The sequence below is a fragment of the Acanthochromis polyacanthus genome, chromosome 11 (assembly GCF_021347895.1).
Source record: "Acanthochromis polyacanthus isolate Apoly-LR-REF ecotype Palm Island chromosome 11, KAUST_Apoly_ChrSc, whole genome shotgun sequence".
Taxonomy (NCBI): domain Eukaryota; kingdom Metazoa; phylum Chordata; class Actinopteri; family Pomacentridae; genus Acanthochromis; species Acanthochromis polyacanthus.
In genome coordinates, this window is record NC_067123.1 from 28,567,647 (window position 1) to 28,591,881 (window position 24,235).

The window sequence follows — 24,235 nt, forward strand, 5'->3', positions numbered from 1 at the left end:
GCAGCTGCTGGAGGTCTCTTATTTACCAGAAAACAGGAAAAAAAAATTTTACTTCATGATTCAGATTTAGATATAAAGACATCAGCTTCACTCATCTTTACGGACTGACTGAAATTATCTTTAGTGTTGCTTGTTTGTTACTTAATATCCTGAAAGATACAACCCCACAAACAATTACGTTTTATGATGACAATCAATCCAAATGAGAGATGGCTTTAGTGTGATGAAAGCAAACTAACACCATGTGCCTGCTGCATCGCCAAGTACGTGCAAAAGAATGTCATACTGGAGCAATGAGGAGTCAGAGATAGATACTTCACAGACATACATGGGCCTGAAAAAGGGAGGATGAGGTAGACATTTCCATATAGCATGACTTACAGTGAAGAGATCATACATTCATGTGATTTATATCCCACAGCTGCTGAAGATATTTAGAAGGAGTTTAAATTTTTCTGTGCTGTCCCACTGAGATAAATAATGAAACTGCATTTTAAAGGTCTAGTGCAAACAGTGTATGTGTGCAGAGGGTCTATCTGTTGCTAAAATGTGAGGCGTAGCATTGCGCTCAGGTATTTTAATAAAATAAAAGTTAATTCCCACAGCACATTAGCGATAAAATTGTAATTTATTGATGAGTTGCCCAGCTTAATTTAACCATCTGAACCCTTAAAACCACCAGCAGGATTACAATGCATATCATCCTAATAAATCAACCTTAATAAATCAACATTTACCAGAACCACAAATTATGAGAAAAGAAAGGATTTTTTGAGATTTTCACATTTGTTTCATTCCTTGAACTACTTGTCTGTGGCATTTCGATACTTTGGAAACTTGAACAACTCGAAGTTTAAAATTGTGATATTTTATCCAAATCACTTTATTCTAAACACCTCATTTAATAATTCACCAAAAATATATTATTTGCACAAGTCAGATTTTATGAAAAACTAAAATTACTACGCTCTCCAGCCCAATTCTAAGACCATTACTGACTGAGCTGTGAGCCACATAGCAGCAATTCTGGGACTAGTCAGAACTCCACCCTGTCCCGCCCAGACACTACTTGGGGTTCAGAGGTTTAATTGGTTACAAAAACAATTCTTTCTTGTTGCATTTTTGGAAAATAAATGCCTTAAAGTGATAAATGATGACAAGATTAAGCTTTGATTTTGTTAGAGTGACACTGAAGCCAATAATGAGTCGATTCACTGTCAGTTTCCAACTCACAAAGAGAAAATGAAAAGAAATGAAGGCCAAATTAACACAAATCCAGTGTTAGTGGTTATGAGACGCTGCTTGGAGTTCGTTATGAAAGCCATTTGAATTATTTTGTCTTTGAAAAAATGCATCATGTGCATCCAAGCACAGTAAAACTGTGAAACACTTTCAAATTGCATTTGCTGCATTTGCCACAGCAGTCTCAGAGTCGGAGCCAAAAACTGAGTACACATTGTTCACTCAGAAGATATTCACAAATCACACAACTTCTCAGAGGAAATTTTACAAATTCCCAGAGGCAGTTTCTTATATATAGAACTGACATCAATTTGGCAGGTGATTGCAAGGAAAATATTCTTGTTTTCATTTCTCACTGAGAAGACGCTCACCTCACAGTGTGCTAATGTAAATGATCATCAGGTTTTGACTCAGTTTAACCTGAGGCGCTGGCAGTGAGTGATTTCTGCGAAAACACAAGAAATGAAGACCAAAATATATCATCAAGGAGCCTAGTGAGCCATGGCAAACAATGAGAGAATATTTTTATGGAAAGTTAAACTATTTCTACTAGATGTCTGGACCATTTTGCCCCCATGACCACTGTAAGCACTTCATCTACTACTGGCCGGTCTGCATTACCGAACTGCAGAGATTCAGACATCTCTGACTCATATCACAACTCACTCAGGAACACTGTATCCGAATGACATAAAGGCACAATCTGTGATCTAAACACAATGGCAGCCCGACTCCTAAAAATAAAAACACCAAATTTAACACTGTTATCGCCCCATGAAGCAATTTAATGGTGTGTTACCGCTCTAACATTCACCGCATTTTTACTAAAACACACTAAAAGCTGGGAAGCATTTCGTTTGTTGAACAATTACAATGAAAACTGTGTGCAGCACATAGTTGTTATTCAATGAGTATATGCCTCTATAGACAAGAGAAGAGGGTAAAAAGCTGCAATTTTACTGTGTTCACATTCTAATTCTAACGTAAGAAGCCATTGTTGTGTCTGCTGCTGCTATTGGTGCTGTGGCACTGGTATCTTAAAATGGTTGAAACATTTTGAATAATGAGGCTTCAAGGTAAATCTGGTGATCCTTACTTTGGCAGTATTCGACTTGTTTCCCCTAAATCTGAAAATCACTGTCACTCAAATCCTAATAATGTATAATTTTAAGCCCTACTGCAATGTAAACAAGTGAGTTGTATAAAAACTTCCCCGTACAGTTGTCATTAACAGGTAAGTAGTTTTTTGTACCAGGGTGTAAATATGTTTCTGCTGGAAAGTTGGACATTTTAACATTGGGATCTTCAGGGTTTGACTCACTTTTGTACCCATGATCAAGTGACAACTCAAGGAAATGCAGTTTTTGGCACTAATGTTGGCTTCTATTTTCAGCACCAAAGGTTGATGCTTGACAAAAACTGGATGTAAAACTGGCCTTTATTTTGAAAGTCATTTAGACACATAAAATACAAAAAGTAAGGCTTCTTTACCCTCTGACTAAAAGGTTCAATTTTGTCTACTTAGTAGGAAAATAGAGAACAATATTAACTGGGAAATGATACGGAATATGCTTATTCTGTAATAAAACGTTGTTGAGATGCTGTTCTAGACATTTTGATTCCATTTCATCACTACATGATTTGGTTTGGGAAATTTATGAACGGCTCATTACTCAACAGGCCAACAGGCACATTAGCAACTGAGGCCAAAAGTAGATTTGAAGCCCTGAAGGCAATAAACAAGGTTGGCTTCCTCTGAGTAGGCTGTATTGCAGAGTACATTTTGTCCAACACTGGTGCAGATGGACAATAAGCAGTCCACTGATGTCCACTAGAGCATTTTCAAAAAGGAAAAAAAAAGCAGATGTGATCCGTCCAAATTCTCCACTAAGTTATTCAATACACATCCTTCAAATGGGTGCCATTAATTGAATCTACTGTAGAGCAGCCTGTCTGATTAATGAACAGTGAATATTTTCATGCAACAGCTTGGGAGCATTCTCTGCGATGATTTATATTATGTAACTAGAACAGCTGTAATAGGAGGTATTCACTGATAACATGATAATTAAGATTTTCCTTCAATAACACCTGGAGCAAGTCGGACAGAATTTCCCACTACTGTCATCACCATCATTTCACAGTCCAGTACTCTGCAACATTACCTAAATATCATCAGATAAAATACTACAAAAATGTGTTTTGGTCATTGTTACCTCTCTTTGATGTTTGAGCCTTACTGTGCAAAATGATGCTGAAAATAATCTGTAAATTTTATTAGGTTTGACCTAGTAAAACGGATCATTTTCAGCATGAAACAAGTCAGAACCTATGCCAATTTGAAGCCTTTTTCCACATTTTAGCACCAATATTAGCCCAAAAACATCACAGAGAGCCTAAACGATACAGTTTGTGTGCCGAAACCACACAAAAATATCCTTGTTCATTCATTTTGCCCTTAAATTACGCTACTATTAGGCTACAAATTGAATCGTTCCAAATAATCTAATTTACCTGTGGTGAGGACAGAACAGATTTATGAAACTCACTCATAATGAATGCAATCATTGTTTAGACAAAACTTTAACAGGAGTTGAAGTTTACCTTGTTGCTTCCAGCTGTTTTCTCTGAGTTTATTAAATATCTAGCATCAAATAGCAGCATGTAAGTGTCTCCAAAGAAAGAGTTGCACGCATTTAGGGACAAGAAACAACAGCAGTAATTTTATTAATTATTTATGTTTACAAGGTCTTATTTCTTTCTTTCCCCACATTTGTCTCTGCTCAGTGTACTCCAGTTCCATAAAAGCTAACATGCCAAAAAATACCATAAAAAAAATGAACGATTCCTGCTTTCATCGTAGAGAAAAACATAAATACACCCACCATATTTAGCTGCAGTAGTGGAGTTTTTAATAGCAGCATTAAGGATAGTTTTTTTTATTTTCTCTTGTGCTAACTGTAAGCCCTTTGCCAGCATGGCCAAGCAGCAGCTAGTTAGCTTTTCCTACTTCAGCTTTGTCATACCAACATCAATACCAAGAGTCTTCCATTTGACTACACTTCAGATACTTTACCATCTAGAAAAAGAGTTCGCTGGCAAGGTCAGAACAGAAAAAATTCACCTCTGCTCATTGCATTATCGAAAAGGAAATATCTGTGTGGGAGTCGGACCGCTCAGCATAATCTGAAGTAACACAATTTAGCCAAAAAGCAGGGCTGGGTGGGAGAGAACAATTCCTGTCTTTGTGAGCTCACCACGTTTTAATTATCTGTCTGGCTCTGGCATTGTGAAGTGGCCCTCAAGTTAATGAACCACTTTAAGACCGTTTTGCTAAACGATGAGTAAAAAAAGACTAAAACTTCTGACAGATAGATTCAGCCTTTTGTTAGTTTTTTTTTTATTTTAAATGAGACCATTCTGCCCCCAGATGAGTCTTAATAATAGGCAAAGCGTACTAAAGAAATTCAAACCTTTGAGTTATAAGACATTAATATTATTCAGCGATAGCTATGACTACAGGGGCATCTATAGCCCAAGCTGAGATCTTCAAATTGCTTATTGTTTCCCATTCACTGTTCTATCATTGAAGACATACACACACACACACACACACACACACACACACACACACACACACACATATATATATATATATATATATATATATATATATACCAGGCTTTGCAAAAGTTCTGTTACACGGTTTCATGATCTTTAGAGACGTTTACATGTCGGAGTGAAAAATTCCATTAAATAAACTGAAAGTTCTACCTTATAGGCAGGTGTCCTTAATACAATTTTTTTCTCCGGTGAAGTTGTATCAGGTGTAGACCTGAAAGATCTTCACCATTCTTTAGCCTCTCCGCGACTCTGTGGACGGTCATCCGGCTGATGTTCAGCACAAAGGAGAGCAGATATCTCAACTCTTTTGACTTCCACTTTGATAAAACTTCACCGGAGAAAAAAATTGTATTAAGGACACCTGCCTATAAGGTAGAACTTTCAGTTTATTTAATGGAATTTTTCACTCCGACATGTAAACGTCTCTAAAGATCACGAAACCGAGTGTAACAGAACTTTTGCAAAGCCCGGTATATATATTATTTTTTTTTAAATAGCTGGCAATTACTTTTCTGACAAACTGACTGAGCAATCAATTGTTCAAAGTCTAATGACAACCCTTAAAATAATTCAGAAACCTAAATGCTAAGGTATGAAAGACAGATTTCTGCACCTATTTAATGCTCTCAAATTCATCACAGAAGTTAAACTGTTTAACCACATGAAAAGAAACATTATTATTATGATGTACTGTACATCAAGCATCAAATATTCAAACTAAATAGAAGTCTATTAATTTAAGATAATTACACATTACGTTCAATACAATACATTCTTGATTTGTCTCTTTATTGATCCTAAAATATCTGACAGCTTTTTTTAAGTTAATGATGGTCAGAGATAATAACTTGACATCAAGTGCCTCCGTTTATATATTTAAACACATCCGATAGTGTTTCTTTTTGCATATGGTCTTCTTTCTGCTCTCCGTTTAATTTTTTAGTAGTCATTTTTTGTGCTTGCAGTGCAGATGCTGCAGTTTCCTTCTCCTGGTCCTTATCACCAGACACTGATAAGACTTCAGGGATAATCAATAATACATATCAGCGGTACAAAACAGATCAATAAGTAAGAAAGGCACCTTTCAACAAGAGTTCATATATTTAAAAATTATTTCTGGGATTTATAGAAAATCCAATGTGTGCCAGAAAAGCCTCACGCCAATAGATACTTCACTGCAGTGATTTGAAGCTGAACTATAATTTGATTCGCATTTTGGCAGCAGAAACACCCTAGAGCCTTTGGGAGGAAATTCTTTACTTATTTCTGTGAGCTTTGCTAACATGGAGTAGTTGAGATAGAACAGCTTGCCTAAATGTCCACTTCGGTGTCCTTGAGGACTTTTGTATTCTGTGGAGAGGCAAAAGGGAAAACAAGTTTTGTTTCTGACTACGAGGTATTACAGCCAAAACGGTTTCCCCATGTGGACCTACAGCATTATTAAGTATAAAGACATCAAGCATCAAAGACAGGGATGCTTCTCTGTCTTGCGTAATGATTAGAAATCAAGCTCTGGAATGCCCAATGAAAAGGAAACTTATAAAATTGAACATCCAAGGAGGGATTTCAAAACAGATAAGAGCAAAGCTTTGAATACCACTAAAAAACAGTGGTAGTTTGATGATGATCGGCCCCTGCTGTTTTTTCTCAAACAGATCAAAGAGAAGAGATCTGAGATATTTACCCTGCTGAAAGTTATTCTTAAAAAGGACAAGCAGTTAAAACAGATCAATCTGTGAGTATATGTTCAATTTCTGTGTGTTCAGCTCAAGTATAATGAGATTCTGCTGTGTTTAATGATATTCACATGAGACATGTAATTCCCCTTCCCTAATTCCCTAGGGAGCAATGGCACTAAAGCTTTATATCAATCAGGATGAACAGTTCTTCTCAGGAAAAGGATTGCAGCCCCACAGGGAAACATCCTATAAGCCTCCTCTCATCTTACAGCTTCACCTCCTGCTTGAACTTACAACTCTACATAACATGCCTGCTACTGAATGCAAAACTGCTCAAGATCTCGGATCCAGCAGCTTGCAAACATAACTAATGCAGAAAACCCACCCTGGAAACAAACTGTAGCTCCTGACTCCCCGAGGTCACTGCAATGCAGGTGATGGGTTTCAGTTGGCTCCAACAAATTCTCAGTTTTTCTCAAGTGCTGAGTCAGGGCCCACCTCTGCTCAAGCATCTGTATTTTTCTCAGGTTTTCCCTGCAGGTCCACTGGGTGATTTGTTGAGCAGCATGATTTTGGGTAGCGGTCCGAGCTAGTTTTCAGGTGAGTGCTTTAGGCTCTGTCAGCAGCAATGGACACACAAAAAACATTCATAACCCAAAGGCACTCACTTTCCTGTCACAGCAGACATCAAGAACTAACAAATTCACACATTTAAGAAACCTGAGGCAGTGCATTGCCCTGGAAGTTTTGCTGTGAAAATTACTTTAACAACTGGTTCATTATAAAAATTTTGCCAGTTAATTTTCTATCAGGGGACAGACTGATAAATTTAATTAAACTCTAACAAACCACCTACATTTGTGCCTGTCATTACATTAGGTTTATGAGAGGCTGGCAACATTTTTGCATAACTTATCCTTTTGGTCATTTTTAAACAGAAATTCCAAAAAATAAATAAGTGGCTGGTTTCAGTTGTCACATACTTGATAATTTTCTCCTTTTACAATACCCTGTCTGTCCAACAAAAAATAAATAAAGATGCCTCTTAGATTGAAACTAAGCAAATAGGTAAGAGCCTTCCATTGGATAATTACTGCAGAGATAAATATGTTTAAACAGGCAACAATTTATTTAACCTTAGCTGATACAGTGAGTAATTTCTCATTTCTTAAACAACCGTTTCGGAAGACATATCCCGTGGTTGTGGAAAAGATAATCAGTTTCAGAAGGCTCAAATTATTGGCCTGCATCAAGCAACAAAAATAACTAAGGAGATTTCTGAAACTACTAAAATCAGGGTAAGAACCATCCAACGTATTATGAAAATCTGGAAGGATGGTGGTGAACCATCATCTTCAAAGAACAAATGTGATTGTAACAAACTCTTAGATGACTGTAGGAAATCAACAGATGACTTTACAGCTATGTTTAATAGTGAAAGGGAACTCAAATGATTGGGACTAAACAGCTGTGTAGCCGTAAGAAAACCACTGATCAGCGAAGCTAATCAGAAAAAAAGGCTTCAGTTTGCTAGGTGGCATGAAGATTGGATTCTGGAGCACTGAATGAAGGTGATGTGGTCTGATGAGTCCAGATTTACCCTGTTCCAAAGTGATGGGCACATCAGGGTAAGAAGAGAGGCAGATGAAGGAATGCACTCATCATGGTTAGTTCCTACAAGCCTGTGGGGGTTAGGGTTATGATCTGGGATTGGTCAGGTTCAGCACCATTATGTTCCCAAAGAATGAGGTCAGCTGACTACCTGAATATACTGAATGACCAGGTCTTCCATCTATGGAGTTTTTCTTCACTGATGGCATGCCCATGTTCCAAGATGACAATGCCAGGATTCATGGGGCACACATTGTGAATGAATGGTTCAGGGAGACATAATTTTCACAGATGGATTGACCTCCACAGAGTCCAGACCTCAGCCCCATTGAGAATCTTTGGGATGTGCTGGAGAAGACTTTATGCAGCGGTCCGACGCTATAATCATCAATATAAGATCTTGGTACAAAATTAATGCAACTCTGGACAGAAATAAATGCTGTGATATTGCAGAAGCTTATCAAAACGACGCCACAGGAAATGTGTGTCGTCCTGAAAACTAAAAGCGGTCCAGTGAAATAATAGAGTGTGTGACTTTTTTTTGGACAGGCAGTGTGGTTTTCAAGTGCATTTGGCTTGTGGAGCCAACAAACAAGGCTAAGACCAAGAGTTAGTTGTCACAGTGATTATACTGAAACTAAACAAAACAAATACATCTCCTGCGCCCTCCAAAAATGTAAAATTGATTGGTTAAAGGCACGTCCCTAATAATTTGTGGTCTTATGAAAACAGGTGTTCGCACACAAACACTTAAAAGTGCTTGATAACTTTTAAATGATTTTTCCAAGCAAAAAAGAAAAAAAATCCTTAAATTGAAAGGTTCAGTAAATTCTCTCCACTTGCTAATTCTTTAATCACACTTGTCATGAAGAAAGCTTCAAGCTGGGAGTTGAAAAGTGAGCTCTCAGCTGAAGTATCTCAATCTATCGTGATTGACTGCTTACTCCTCTCCAATCCATTCCATAGAGATTTATGGCTAAGTGGAATGGACGGGCTGCCAGGCAATTACTGTCAAGTGGATCCTATTGCATCTCTTTGTCACTCTAATACTAGAAATTTGGTTCTCATTAGATAAATGTCAAATGGAATTAGGGCTTTCATTTATTTTGCATGACATGAGCCTATTTCTGGCAACTTCTTCCCCCACAGCTGTTGGTCTGCTCACCTGCTTTGGAATGACAAAACAACCATGACACAGGAAGAAATAGCTCTTGGTTTAAGAAATCTGAACATGAACTCATTCAAACGAAGCGTGTGGAGCAGAAGTGGGGAGTAAAGAGAAAGCAGAATACTTATTAAAAGATTTAGAGTGGTGCTTGAAAGTTAGTGAACCCTTAAGAATATTCTATGCTTCTGTATAAATATAGTCTAAAACATCATCAGAGTCTTAAGAATACACAAGGAGAATGATTTAAATTATAGGACAAAAATATTATACTTGTTCAGTTATTTACTGAGGAAAATGATCCAATATTACATCTCTGAGTTGTAAAAGCATGCAAACCTTGGTTTCAGTATCAAGTGTGACCCCTTCATGTGGCAATAACTGCACCTAAAGGTTAAGTGTTTCAGTCCTGCATGTCATTTGGGAGAAATTTTAGTTTCTGTGTACAGAACAGTTCTGGGATACTGGTGGGTTTCCTCACATGAATTCCTCACTTAAGGTCCTACCACAAGATTTCTGTTGGATGAAGGGATGAAGGTCAGGACTTTGACTCGGCCATTCAGAAACATTCACTTAAATCTTCTTTAGCCATTCTTTTATAGAAAGACTTGTGTGCATAAGGTTGTCATCTTGCTGTTAGAGACATTTTATTTTAAGAATCATTTCATGGACACATTTTCTTTGGAATATGGATGGTATAATTCACAATTCATTGCTCCATCTGTGACAGTGAGCCATCCTGGCCCAAACCATGATACTACCACCACCGCCGTGTTTCACAGATTCTTATGGAAAATGAAGAATTCATTATTTTTCTTTCTCCAAATAGAACATCTTTCATTTTAACTAAACTATCTATTTTGGTCTCATCTGCCAACAAAGCATTATTTAGTAGGCTTCTGGCTTGTCCACATGATCTGTAGCAAACTGCAGTCAGGCAGCAATCTTCTTTATTGGAGAACTGTGGCTTTCTCTTTCCAACTTTGCGATCACAACATGGTTATTCGGCATTCTCCTAATAGTAGATTCAAAAACATGAACATTGGCCAGTATAAGGTAGGCCTTCAGTTGCTTAGGAGTTACCCTGGGACCCCTGTGACTTACATGCTTTGTTCTTGGAGTGATTTTTGGTGGCTGATCACTTCTGAAGGGTAAGAAGGGTCTTCAGTTTCCTCCATTCATACAAAATTTATCTGGCAAAGGATCAGTAGAGTTCAGACTTTACAGAGGTGATCCACAGAGCCTCAGCAAAAAGCAACTGGGAAAAGTTTCACCTCTCATGCAAGAGATGGTTTTATAATCGTTTTCAAGGTGATGGGCATCAGCTAATCTTTGCCTGAGGTCTTCAAAACTTCTCTGTTCATGCTATGATACATTTCCACAAGCATGCAGTGAAAATGAGATTTTGATAAATGCCTGGCAGCCCATTCACACCTCAACGTTATTGTCACACTGACTGAAAAGTCTTTTTCAGCTTTAAATTAACCACTAATCCTAGTTCACAGGTTTTAGCCACTCATAGATATACAAAGTTAATTCAATTTTGGCAACAAACAAATTACACAGTAAACTATTTGGGTCTCATTTGTTCAGTGGGTTTCTTTTGTCTATTTCTAGGCCTTGGGTGAAATCTGATGATGTTTTAGGTAAAATTAATACAGAAATTACAAAAACTATTCTCAAGGGTTCGCAAACTTTCCAGCATAACTGTGCATAAAAGTGTCTGATTTTGCTCATCACTGTGTCTGCCACAGTGGGAGATGTGATGAGTCACTGGCAGAAATTGACGAGAAGTTGCAGACAGCAAACTGAGTTACTGTATCCATGGGGATGAACTGTCTCCTCATTAAAGCTGAGGAGCGTGACCTGCAGCTGGGCCTATCAACACAGTGTGTGCATGTGTTCTGAAATCCCAATCAAATGTCAATTCTTGTGATATCCTGACAGCTACAGTATAAACAGCCACACCATGGAGCTTAATTATGATCTATAATCCCTGTCAAATGGACACCCCCTCTGGAATGTTGCACCATTCGCAGAGCACGATAGCAGGCCACAACAAAGAGACCAGTGTGGACAGTGATGTGCTCTCGTGAGAGACGCAGAACAAATGACTGAGCTCAGTGTGCAGTGTGTGCGTGAAAGAAAACGTAGCATGTGTGTGTGTGTGCCTCTTATGAGAAGTAACGAGCCAGCATGTGTTGGCTGTGCCAAGATAGTGTAGCAAACCGCAACACATGCTTAGGGATTATCACTCTGATGCTGGGAGACAGCATAAAAAGTGACTTGGACAGCCAGAGTTCAATGTCGCACTGTCATGCAGTTGGACTACAAATGTGTGAATGCGTCAATTTGTCTATTGTAACACAGAATATCCCGGTATATGTGTGTGTGTTTTGTTGCCTGTCAGTGTGTCTCTTTGTGTACATATCTGCAGGCGCCCTCACTGCCAGATTACTGGTGCCAGCACAGAAATTACCCGACTTCTCGCTGCTGTTCCAGTGCCAAGTTTGAAAAAGCTCCACTCTGCGCAAAAGTAAAGTACCCATGAGGAGGCACATGGACACACAAACACATGCACACATCTAAACAACTCATCGCACAATTGTGGGTTGATTTCATCATCTCTAACAGTGAAATCAAACAGAAAAACGAAATCAAATTAACAAATCAAATGTAATCTCAAGCGGTATTTCCTTATCGTAATGCCTGCGCTGATGGTGAGCAGTAAAATAAAGACACACACAAACACACTATTGTGTATTCAGTCAGAAGCACCAATGTGCTGTGGAACAATACACGCAGTTGTTTGTGCTGAAAGTTGAGAGGCATGTAATCACTGGCACAAATCTGCTGAAAAGAAGGAGGCGAAAACACAAAGAGATAAGCCAGAAGGAGGAAAAATGGAGGTAAATATGAAAGAACGAGTGAGAAAAATGGATTGAAAGATTAAATACCAGTGGCTTGAGTAAGGAGAGAAGTAAAACATAAGTGAACCAGAGGTGGCTTTCTAATCATTTCATTGCAAATGTTGGCCTTTGTCAGCTCTCCTCACAATGTTGCCTCCAGCAACGGCTCTCAACAGCTGTCACAGCTGAACTTTCTGGCAGCACCCACATGGCCACAGATGGTGTTCATGGCATTATCCTGATATGGCACAGACATTTAACCTGACCCAAGCAAGATCATTGAAGGATTCCAGTTCTGTTAAGTAAAGATCTTAAGTAAATGATTACGTTGCCTGGCAGCTGATTTCCTCTCAGTAAAATAATCCAGAGCTTCTTCAAGTTCAGGTAATGACAACAAATCTCAACATGAAACTGGTCTGGATGGCAGCACAATGTTTTGTGGAACATGAAAACACTTCTGTGCCTTTCTCCAAAGTTTCTGTCCCAAACACTAAATGAAATAAGTCTGCACGTAGTGAACTGGAAATGGAAACTCAAAGCGAGGCAATCGACAAGAGTTTCAGAAAGGTAATCAGGACTACAGGAGGCAGAAAAATACAACATAAACTAGTGGATCACCTTTAACCGTTTCCCTGTGGGGCTCCCAATTTAAACTGAAATCACATTGTACCTGAGACCAGATGAGATGGAATGTCACTGGTGTTCATATGGGACTCGGAGTCATTACCAGTGCATTGGTTTTTGAATCAAACAGTTGTGACGGCAAATCAGGGGAGCAAAGCCGCTAGGATTCGACAGCTCAATTGACATGCAGTGTGCAATTAACTTTATAATCTGTTTACAAATGAGGTCTACCCTGTCGCAATCTCTGGAGTGTGTGGGTGTGTGTATTCATATGCAAGTGGAGGAGTTTCGGTACCGAATACGTGTGCATTTTCATATTCAGGCAAACTGTCGACACGAAAAAAAGAAGGATTCATCATCCCCCCACATCTAAGATAAACAAGGAATAAAGTGTAATGACAATATGCATTAACTCTTGTGTGTGAGTTTGCAAGATTTATGTGTGCAGGTCTTGATGTGAAACGCAGAAGAGCAAGAGGAAAGCAAGATAAAGATGAAAAAAAGCTAAGAAAAATAGGGAGTGCTATGTTAGTTTGGAAAATAGGGCATTTTTCCAACATTAAATGATTTATTGAGATGAGCTAAAATAGTTTTGCATATGAGAAAGGACAGACTAAAAGCATTTGCCAATACATTAGAGAAAGCGAATAGGTGTAGTTAGAGCGCGGCTGTGCCTTTCCTCTGAGGTGGTTTGAAATAGCTCTTAATCAGCCACAAAGTGATATGATTATGCTAATCCGAAATGCACAAGCACGGGGATTAGTTTTAGCGCTGTTTTGTCTACTGAGAGAACTCATGGTCTCTCAAACAAACCCAAACATGCCTCGGTGCATTACACTCTTCTGTTGTCTTGTTCTCTCTACATCTAGTCTGTCTGTCCGTCTGCTTCCATTTGATCAGTTCAGAGGGTACACAAACTCTCCAAAGACAGCTGCTGAGCACCGAGCATGTCAGCAGCAGCCTGTCTGACATTTAAAAAACAGCTCACAATTTATTCAGAAAATTACCTTGGTGTAAATAGCTGCTGCACTGCCCCCTGAGGGTAGAAAACATGTTGCTGTGTAACACAATTTAAAGTTTTGATATTTCATTATTCTTTTCTGGTGTCTTTGACTTTTATCCGTTTAATTCCGTCTGCCTTCATGATTGTTTTGCTTTTTTGTGTTTCGTTTTTCTCCTTAGGTCACCCCCAAACTGCTGAGCTATAAACATTACAGCCAAGTTGCTAGCACTGCTATCACAGCAAAATACCATTATGCTGCGCTTTAAAATCAATGCTTTGTTTTAAAAAGATGCTTTAGATGATGTGTGCTCCCTGCTGAGCATTCCTGCATGCCAAGGGGATGCTGTTTGCAAAACAATTCACTCAGAATGCCTTCCTTTATATTCTGATATGATATACATTAAAGATGAGACGGAACTGATGGCTGTCACAATAGCTTGTCATTAGGTTGTTATTGGCAGTAAAAGTCACCTGACACACTCTGATGTCGTACATTATGCATACTGTAAACTTATAACTTAACATAAACCCATGAATAAGGGAAGTGCCAGCTCAAACTTTTACAGCTACAGGATAATAGCTTTTCCTGATCTGTGGTGCTACATGAATAAACAGATGAAAGATTATTTGATACAAACAGACAAAAAAACCCTGCAGGTTCTCAGAAAATGAAAAAAAATAATGTTATTCAGGATTCAGCCACTGGGGAAATAATATATTTTTGTCGTCATTTTCAGAGCTGATGGAGTATTGTGAGTCACTATTTGTGACATATGATAAAAATTTAGCCATGCAAAAACAATATTGATGTCTTTGTTGTCCCATACAGCAGCTCCAGGATTCATATTTGTTTGAAATAAAGATGAGCTAACGTTCTCTATTTACAGAGCTGCACAACCGGACCCTCCTGAATAGTAATGCAAACTGACATGCACACAAACATGGAGAGAAAAGGTTGGCCCCATCTCAAAGAAGAGCTGCCTGCTACTAAAACCCTTATTGCTGGTTATGATAGAGAGGTGTCAGACTACACAGGCATCACAGCTTGCAGCATATGGGAGACTGGTCAGGCCACGTTGACCCCTGTCAACCGCTGAAAGCTCCTACAGTGAGCACGTGAGCATCAGAGCTGGACTGATGCCAGCAGAGGCACTGTGTTGCTCTGATATGTTCTGGCATTTAAGTGGGTGTTACTTTGACATGTAGCATCAACCTACACTTTGATGCAGAACACACACATCCCTTTGTTGCAGCTATATTCCATAATAGCAGTAGCCTCTTTCAGCACTGCAAACATTACTCAGAAATGGTTGGAAGAACATGACAAATGCACTGAAGAAAAACATGAACAGCACGCCAATGTTAAAAATTGTATTTGTAGTGTTAAGGTTGTATTTAATCAGTTGTGCTCATTAAGTTTTTGGGCTGTTCAGCTTGTTCAGGCGGTTGGCACGCGGGATGCTGCCGTCGCTGATCACTCGAATGTCAAAAACTCTTTTTGTCATCTCAGGAATTGTTTCAGAGAGCTCTAGATGGAGGTGTGATCATGTCCCTCACATTTCTGCCAATTTCACCAACAATGACTCCTCTTCAGAAGGAGTAGGACAATGTCCCAAAAACCAGCATGAACAGCTTTATTACCTCTATGTGTTGCAGATGTGTGACTCTTTACTGACTTGTAATGTCTGGTCTATGACCTCACTCTCTATCTGCATAATACTGTCATTTCTAATAGAAAATGTAATTGTTTCATAATGCCCATTCTGTTGTTGAAACAACAAACACTTGTCCCCTTAAGTTAATAAGAATGAATAGATTTTAATCAAATATTCCAGTCTGTACTCATATTTTTGTTTCGTAGGTATTAGATCCTGACTTGACCTCCAGTTTCCCCAGATCTTCTAATTCTCAACTCATAACTTCCTGAGCTGCTAAAACAGACCTGTTCTGGTGTGTGAACGGATTTCTGGTCAACCTTTGGTGTTCGCATTTACATTTAAAGCAGAATGATTAAAATATGAGTTAAGTGAGCCATTTAGTCACACTTTCCATGCAGTAAGACTTAGGGGATGCAATTTGCTGTTTTTCCTCACTACAAACAATATGAACAAGGCAAAATTCCAACACCATTACTGTAGCAACAGTCCATGAAGGCTGCCAGATGTGGCACCAGATTAAAGGCAGTAGTGAGGGATGACACTTGTATCATCATGTAACAGAGGGAGACAGGCTGCAGAAAGATCCACTATCACACAGAAAGTGAAGAGTGTGGACTGTGCGACACTAATAGGAAGTAGTGATTGAGAGCCCTAATGGAATAACACACACCTCCACCCCGGTCTGCCCACTATAACAGAGAGAGGTGTGTGTCAGTGTGTGTGGGGGTGACCACTGGCCAGATAATGACGACCCCTATTGCATTTTGTGGCGACACCGGGTGTGGGCTCTCTCAACAGTAAGACCACACATTCTATGGTATGGTCAGGATGGATGAAGCAGATGGATAGAAACTAAAAGGAGAACCATAAAGAGGTGCATACGGATAGGAGGTGTACAGTGGAGAGAGCATGTTTGTGTCAGAAAATGAGACGGGCGATTAGGTACCAAGCTTGGGTAGAAGAGAAACAGGGAGAAAGACAGCGAGCGGGAAAGAGGGTGAGGAGGACAGAAGAAGGATTCCAGTCTTACCATGTCAATGAGGCTCTCCTGGATCCGGTTCAGTGTGGTTCTCAGTCTGCTGCTGATAAGGCCCAGACCTGATGACTCATACTGTAGAAATCATACAGGCACACAGTTAGTGTCTGCACCGTGCACAACACCTTCCTCCACAACACACAATTCAGCAGAGTGTGGAAGCACACACACGCATACACACAGCAACATCTGCTCTCATCTCACGTAGTCGGAGACAAGAGAATCTTTACTTTCCACTTCTAACCAACTCTAATCCTAAAAAGGGAGGAATAACCGGGAAGAACAGACATCAAAACCAGACAATCACAGCGACTACAACAACTACAGCAGATGACAGACGAGAGAAAAGAGCGGCGTGGAGAGGGTGAAAGCACAGCAAACTGAACATCTAAATGCCTTAAAAATCAATTTCAGATGCGCTTGATGTCACTCGATGAAGCAAATCACGCACATCTTAGGGGTTTCAAAACAACCACACCACACGTTGGCGAGTATTTGCTACTCACAAGGCAGCATAACCCTGTATATTTGTCATAACACTTCAGGTTGTGCTCTTACCAAGCAAGCAGGGCCCACCACCCTGGCAGGGCCTGTCTCTCTGCCACCGTGAGCTGGCAAAGATGGGCTTGGGACAGGCTATGGAAGACGAATGGACAGCAGAAAGGAAAAACGAGAAGCAAAATCTCAAATTTGAAAAGCAACACAGTGGAAGAAATACTCGAGAGACAACAAAGAAAAAAGCAAACAAAGAAAGTGAATTAGACTAATGGAAGTAATGAGTGGAATTACCCTTGTACATGTCCCCAATTCTCCTGCCTCACATTTTAATAGCCTTTAATTGAGGACCAAATTAGACACTAATATCTGTTGTGGAGCAGGTGGACATGAACATATTTGGAGATGGATGTTGTTTGAACTGGCTGAAACACCTAATGAAGTTCTGAAATGCTTCCCTTAGATCTCTCAGCGGAGAATTATGTTTTCTCAGAGGTTCTTGACCATCACACATTAAAAAGCTTTCAGGGTCAATTGACTTGTTTGAAAAACTTCTATTTTTTTTTTTTTTGACAACTCCAAAATGCAACACATTAAAGTTGCATTTAACCAGTTTTGCAAATGGGCTTCAGCTTAATAAAAAACATATCATTTAAGTATTATTATATAGAAATATTATAAATAGACTAATAATATAAAATACTTTCAGTTCATTGGGAATAACAATAAAATCTAAAATTTTAATCTTACCAAGATGAATCTTAAAATCAGGACATTTTATCAAATCATTTTATTCTACATGCGTCAATTTAAAAATTGCTTGCAGTAAACAAAAAATTATGTGCTCCTTGGTGTAAGTAAGAAGCTGTTAATGATTGAAGCATAACAAACAGTCGCGCTAAAATTTCAGAGACACTGTGGTTGAACTAGGCTGGACTGCAGGCTGTGTTTTTTAAATTTTTGAAACCGATTTCATTTTTTTTTTCTTTATTTCTGATTCATGGGAACATCAGTTGCTTTCACTGCACACAAGCCATTTCCAGTTCTTCTTACTTTCAGCCATGGTTGTGCTGTTTCCACAGAGGTGCGGGAGTTTACACACGTGGACAAAATTGTTGGTACCCCTCAGTTAAAGAAGGAAAAACCCACAATTCTCACTGAAATCACTTGAAACTCACAAAAGTAACAATAAATAAAAATTTATTGAAAATTAAATAATCAAAAACAGCCATTACTTTTGAATTGTTGATTAACATAATTATTTAAAAAAACAAACTAATGAAACAGGCCTGGACAAAAATGATGGTACCTCTATAAAAGATTGAAAACTATTTGACCAGAGTGACATGATTAACTCAGGTGTGTCATTTAATTGACATCACAGGTGTTTCCAAACTCATAATCAGTCAGTCTGCCTATTTAAAGGGAGACAAGTAGTCACCCTGCTGTTTGGTGAAAAGGTGTGTACCACACTGAACATGGACAACAGAAAGCGAAGGAGAGAATTGTCCCAGGACATCCGAAAAAAAATTATAGACAAACATCTTAAAGGTAAAGGCTATAAGACCATCTCTAAACAGCTTGAAGTTCCTGTGACAACAGTGGCTCATATTATTCAGAAGTTCAAGACCCACGGGACAGTAGCCAACCTCCCTGGACGTGGCCGCAAGAGGAAAATTGATGACAAATTGAAGAGACGGATCGTTGGAATTGTATCCAAAGAGCCCAGAGCAACCTCCAAAGAAATTAAAGGTGAACTCCAAGGCCAAGGTACATCAGTGTCAGATCGCACCATTCGTCGTTGTTTGAGCCAAAGTGGACTTCATGGGAGACGACCAAGGAGGACACCACTGCTGAAAAAAACTCATAAAAAAGCCAGACTGGAATTTGCAAAAATGCATGTTGACAAGCCACAAAGCTTCTGGGAGAATGTCCTTTGGACAGATGAGACCAAACTGGAGCTTTTTGGTAAGGCACATCAACTCTATGTTCATAGACTCAAAAACCAAGCATACAAAGAAAAGAACACTGTCCCTACGGTGAAACATGGAGGAGGCTCAGTAATGTTTTGGGGCTGCTTTGCTGCATCTGGCACAGGGTGTCTTGAAAGTGTGCAAGGTACGATGAAATCTGAAGACTATCAAGGCATTCTGGAGAGAAATGTGCTGCCTAGTGTCAGAAAGCTTGGTCTCAGTCGCAGGTCATGGGTCTTCCAACAGGACAACGATCCAAAACACACAGCCAAAAACACCCAAGAATGGCTGAGAGAAAAGCGTTGGACTATTCTAAAGTGGCCTTCTATGAGCCCAGATCTGAATCCCATTGAACATATGTGGAAGGAGCTGAAACATGCCATTTGGAGAAGACACCCATCAAACCTGAGACAACTGGAGCTGTTTGCTCATGAGGAGTGGGCCAAAATACCTGTTGACAGCTGCAGAACGCTCATTGACAAATACAGAAATCGTTTAATTGCAGTGATTGCCTCAAAAGGTTGTGCAACAAAATATTAAGTTATGGGTACCATCATTTTTGTCCAGCCCTGTTTCATTAGTTTGTTTTTTTAAATAATTATGTTAATCAACAATTCAAAAGTGATGGCTGATTTTGATTATTTAATTTTCAACAAATTTTTATTTATTGTTACTTTTGTGAGTTTCAAGTGATTTCAGTGAGAATTGTGGGTTTTCCTTCTTTAACTGAGGGGTACCAACAATTTTGTCCACGTGTGTATATTGCAGTGAAAAATGCTAGGGGCTCCATGGGTTAAGCATCTGGAGAAGTACTAAACATCCAGCAGCTGAAAACCAGTTGTATAAATAACTGTGATGAAGTCAGCATTGATTTCACAATGAGTCTGAGGCTAAAGTCTAATTTGACAAACTGAATGTGGCCATTTGTAAAGAAGTGGTCATTTAGGAGGCAGGTTGGGTCAGATGAAATGCTTCACTGAGTTGTTTTATGGGAACTAGAGAAGGCAGCATTTTTTCAGCCTGACTTACACTAGAGATACTAATTCAGGATACCTCGACTCCTCCTGCGTCAGTTTCGAAAATATAAGGCAATAAGGGGAGTCAGTGGATGTTCTTTTGTATTTCAGGTCACAGGTGACTTTGCACATGTGCTTACAAGATAAATAACATCCAGCATGAAGAAGAGTCTGTGGGAGTCAGGAGTCGAGAATGAAAAATAACAATTCCTTGTATTATCGTTCATTTTTCAGAGTAGCCATCAATTCAAGTGTCAGATACTTTCCCGATCGACTCTCTCTCTCTGTCTCGACCCCCTTTTTTCCAGCCTGACTATTTTAGTAGGACGTCTTTCACCTCCCCCATTTCTACCATCATATTTTAAAACAGAATACATATTCTTCCATCTTTATCTTCCATTTTTCAACTCACATCTTCCTCATCTTTTCCTCGCTATATTCCTCGTCTGTCTCTTCCTAGAACTGACACTTGAGTGAAATATTCAAGTTAATCCCACAGGGTGAAGCTTTCCAGAATTTTTGAAACATTAATCACTTTTCCAAATATGTGTTTGTAAATCTGCCTCTGTCAGCCCCCGCAGTTGGAAACCTTGTTATTAATGGTGATGGACAATGTGTGAGCCGAGCACATAATGCATCTTTAGCACGTGTGACACCGACAATAGTGTGGCTTGGCTGAAAAGGGCCAATGTACTGTACACAGATAATGGGCATATTTACCCTTTTGAATATTAATGCAAACCATTACTTTTCAAGAGGAAAACTCAAGCAGCTCCATCTTGATTCCAGCGGTGTAACGAGAGCAGAGCCTAGGTCAAAACACTGGCATATGTGCATAGCAATTTCCAGAAGCTTTTTAAAGATTCATGGAGACATTAGCATTTGACTGTCTGTGTCTTTCTGAGTGAGACTATTAATGAAATAGGTGGGTTCGTGAAATAACACTTTTGAGGACTAGAGGTGCAGCGGATCAAAAGTGAAAGTTAGATAGATGTACACAGAAAGATAAGAGTGGCATGGGAGCAGTGAGAGTAAAAAGCAGGATGGATGAAAGACAAGCGACGCTATGTGAAAGGAGCAGAACAAACTACATCAAAGATAAAATTTAAAAAAAAACATCATATGATGAAACACATTAACATACCGTATACGGCCCTACAGTGGTCAGATTGAGACACATGGGAAAAGCGACACACTGACAAGTTATCAGCTCTGAAACACTTTGTCACCTTTCCTCATCTCACTTTGACACATACACACAAACGTGTCAATAATGTGAGTCGGAGAGGACCCCAGCGGAGCGTTCATCCCCTGTATCTCCTCCACCTCGGTGGGACAGAAGTCATTTTGTTGCCATCATTACCACTTCCCTGAGGGTGATACTGACACGAATGCAGCTTTTTCTCCTTTACGATCACAGTAGAAATGACATGACAGTCTTTGGAGTGAGTGGGGATGCTGGGCTCGCAGACGGCAACCCATCGCTCAACTGGAAATTTTTACGGTGAGACGGAATGCGATAAAAAAAAGATGGAAAGACGGTTACTCCACGTCTCGGTGCATATCATCTGATAAACGTGACAAAACCCATCTTTAGACACAGTAAATGCAGGCACTTTTCTTATATCGATGTGCCAATGTAGAAGCAGAAGCAATCTGATGCAACTTATGTCTAGTAGTTTTTTTCTGAATCTTTGAAAATGAGCATGAAACTAAAATCTCAGCAACAAAACACCCACACACCAACCTCAACATCATCAGGCATCACAACAGAGAAAAACAAAGTTAACTGTGGGATATACCTAACAACTTGAGTTGTACTATAATGAACCACACCTACTGTCACAGTATGATGCACATCAGAACACTAGCACCGAATGTTCTCTATTTTATTATTTTTACATTTGATTTAACATATTCTGGCTTTATTAGGAAACAGGAAGTGGTGGAGAATGGCGTGCATCCAGACTGGTGATGTTATCGTTCATTGTTGGCTCCTTTAACCTCTCTGCTAACTCTCTAAAAAATCTTAGATTTCATCACATTTTCATAAGATGTTAAATATCAAAGCAAGTGGGATTTATTTTAAGGAAAGATAGCACATGTCAAGCACAGATTCCACATATAGAAGTCTGGTAAGTTCTTAAATGATAAAATAAGATAATTATCTCTCAAGGTCAATGCTCTAACTGGCAATTTTAACATAATATAAATAAAAGCAATCAGATCTGCATCATAGATCAATGAGTTCTTTCTTTGTCCACGCTTTATCTCTCTATGAACCTTGATACAATTTGTCCCTATAGTTTGTGTATCTTCTTGTTGGAAAAAGAAACAAGAAGCATCGATCGCATTCCCGTCTCCGTTCCTGCCTTGACGGAGGAACACACAGAAAGAGTAGGTGGGTGCCAAATAACCGCTTCACTAAAGATTACATTTACACTCTAGTGTTTTCGTTTATCTAGTTTGTCATCTGTCCTCCTACTTGACAAAGTCAGGAGGTTCAGACAGTTTCTGAAATACCTGCTGTGAAAGATTCCTCCATGCTGCAGGCTCCAACACTTTAAGTTCACCCACATTAGACCATTGATAATCTTTTTTTTAACACCGCATTCGACAGATGGGGATTTAGGTCAGCACTTCGAGAGGGCAATTCTAAGACATCGATTCAACAGGCAGTTGGTGTGCTTCAGATTATTATCCTGCTGAAAGGTGCGCCTTTCTCTCTTGAAACATCTATTCACTGACTTCCAAAACTTTGGAAGATTCATTGACCACTATAGGACAAACAGTTTTACCATTCAGAGGAGTTTGTTCATGCTTCCTCAGACGGCAATGCGATTTTTTCTTATTTTATTTTGGGTTGTACTATACTTTGTTTTCACAAAGCAGGTTTAAAGAACTTGTCAAACAACTGAATAAACCTCATTGATAATTTAACTGTGTGAATACTTTGTATGCAAAATTGAAAAGTCAGAAATACAGAAAAAATACATTCAGTCACAAGGTTTCACTTCAAAACTCTCCACAGTACACGTATATACTGTGGCCCTGTGCTTTACTAATTTCTCTTCAATACGATTATGTGATGTAAAAGCCATAGTGTTAAAAAATACTTACCATGTCATTACGTCCAAAGAAGGTGTATACGGCGTACAGGTAGTAATCGAAGAGCTGTGATACACAGTGGATCACATCGAAGGCGATTGGCTTCAGAATGTTCATCATCTGCATGTACTTTCCTGTACAAAAAAGGAAAAAAAACTGTTAAATGTTTGGCTATAATGAAAGCCTTGATTACATCCTAAAGTGCAAAATGGAATAGTACTAATAATGATACTATAAAACTAATAGAAAGCATTTATGTTGTTCGTATATTTTGGCTTGAGGACTTTTCAACCCAGTATCAGTTTACAAGGAATGAAATGGTTCAGTTCTTAAAATAAATCCAGCAGGAGATTAAAAGTGTTAGACTACAGTAAGTTAATCATTGTAGAACCGCATCCTTCAGGGAAGACCTTAAGCAGGAACATGTTGCATTTGCATACAAATTGCAAGGACTTAATTTACTAGAAAGGTAATAAAAGCAATAACTACAGAGGTACAGGGGTGTAACAAGGTTACCACTGACTCAGAACTGATGAATGAAAGAAAAAAAAGAAGAAATAAACTCAATCTAGCTGGCTTTGCCACTGAGACACTCATTTTTCACGCCCCTTCTCTTAAATTCTGCACCAAGAACTCAGGGAGCAATCTAACTCCATCGAAGTGCTTCAGAAAGTGAATTAGACGTGACTGCATGGAATCAAATTTTGGCTTTTTCTTGCTTTACGTTTTCCACATGACTCTAAATCAATATTATCTATTGTGTGAAAAGGACAAAAAAAAAGATTCAAGTCTTTTATTTTGCCCTTTATGTGCAGGGAAAACTTTAAGTATGAGCAGAGAGGATAGAAGCAGTTTCACTGAAAACAAGAAATAGTTTGTTATTTAAACTGTATCATTCTTATGCCATGTAGCAGAAGTCTCCAGCCTGAGGATCGCAACACAGGAAAGATAACTACCTACCCTGATTCTGATTCACACATGAAAATCACATTACAAGGGTCATGTCACCAAGGAACACTCTTCCAACGAAGGGTCCAAGAGTCTTCAAAACCACGTCACAGGGACATGCGGACAACTCTTTGGAACCAGAAG

General features: G+C 39.1%; 1 protein-coding gene across 2 annotated transcripts in view; it reads right to left on the bottom strand.

The window, feature by feature from the left end:
* The window catches only part of vps50 (VPS50 EARP/GARPII complex subunit), a 126,088-nt gene that overhangs the window by 24,103 nt on the left and 77,750 nt on the right, over positions 1-24,235 (bottom strand). The window contains exons 21-23 of one of the 2 annotated variants that reach the window (XM_051955494.1): positions 23,156-23,277; positions 17,110-17,187; positions 16,546-16,626 (exon numbers count right to left, since the gene is read on the bottom strand). In XM_051955494.1, the coding sequence (XP_051811454.1) occupies positions 16,546-16,626; positions 17,110-17,187; positions 23,156-23,277 (281 nt within the window). The remainder of the gene's footprint in view (positions 1-16,545; positions 16,627-17,109; positions 17,188-23,155; positions 23,278-24,235) is intronic. The other variant, XM_051955493.1, reaches the window with a different exon arrangement.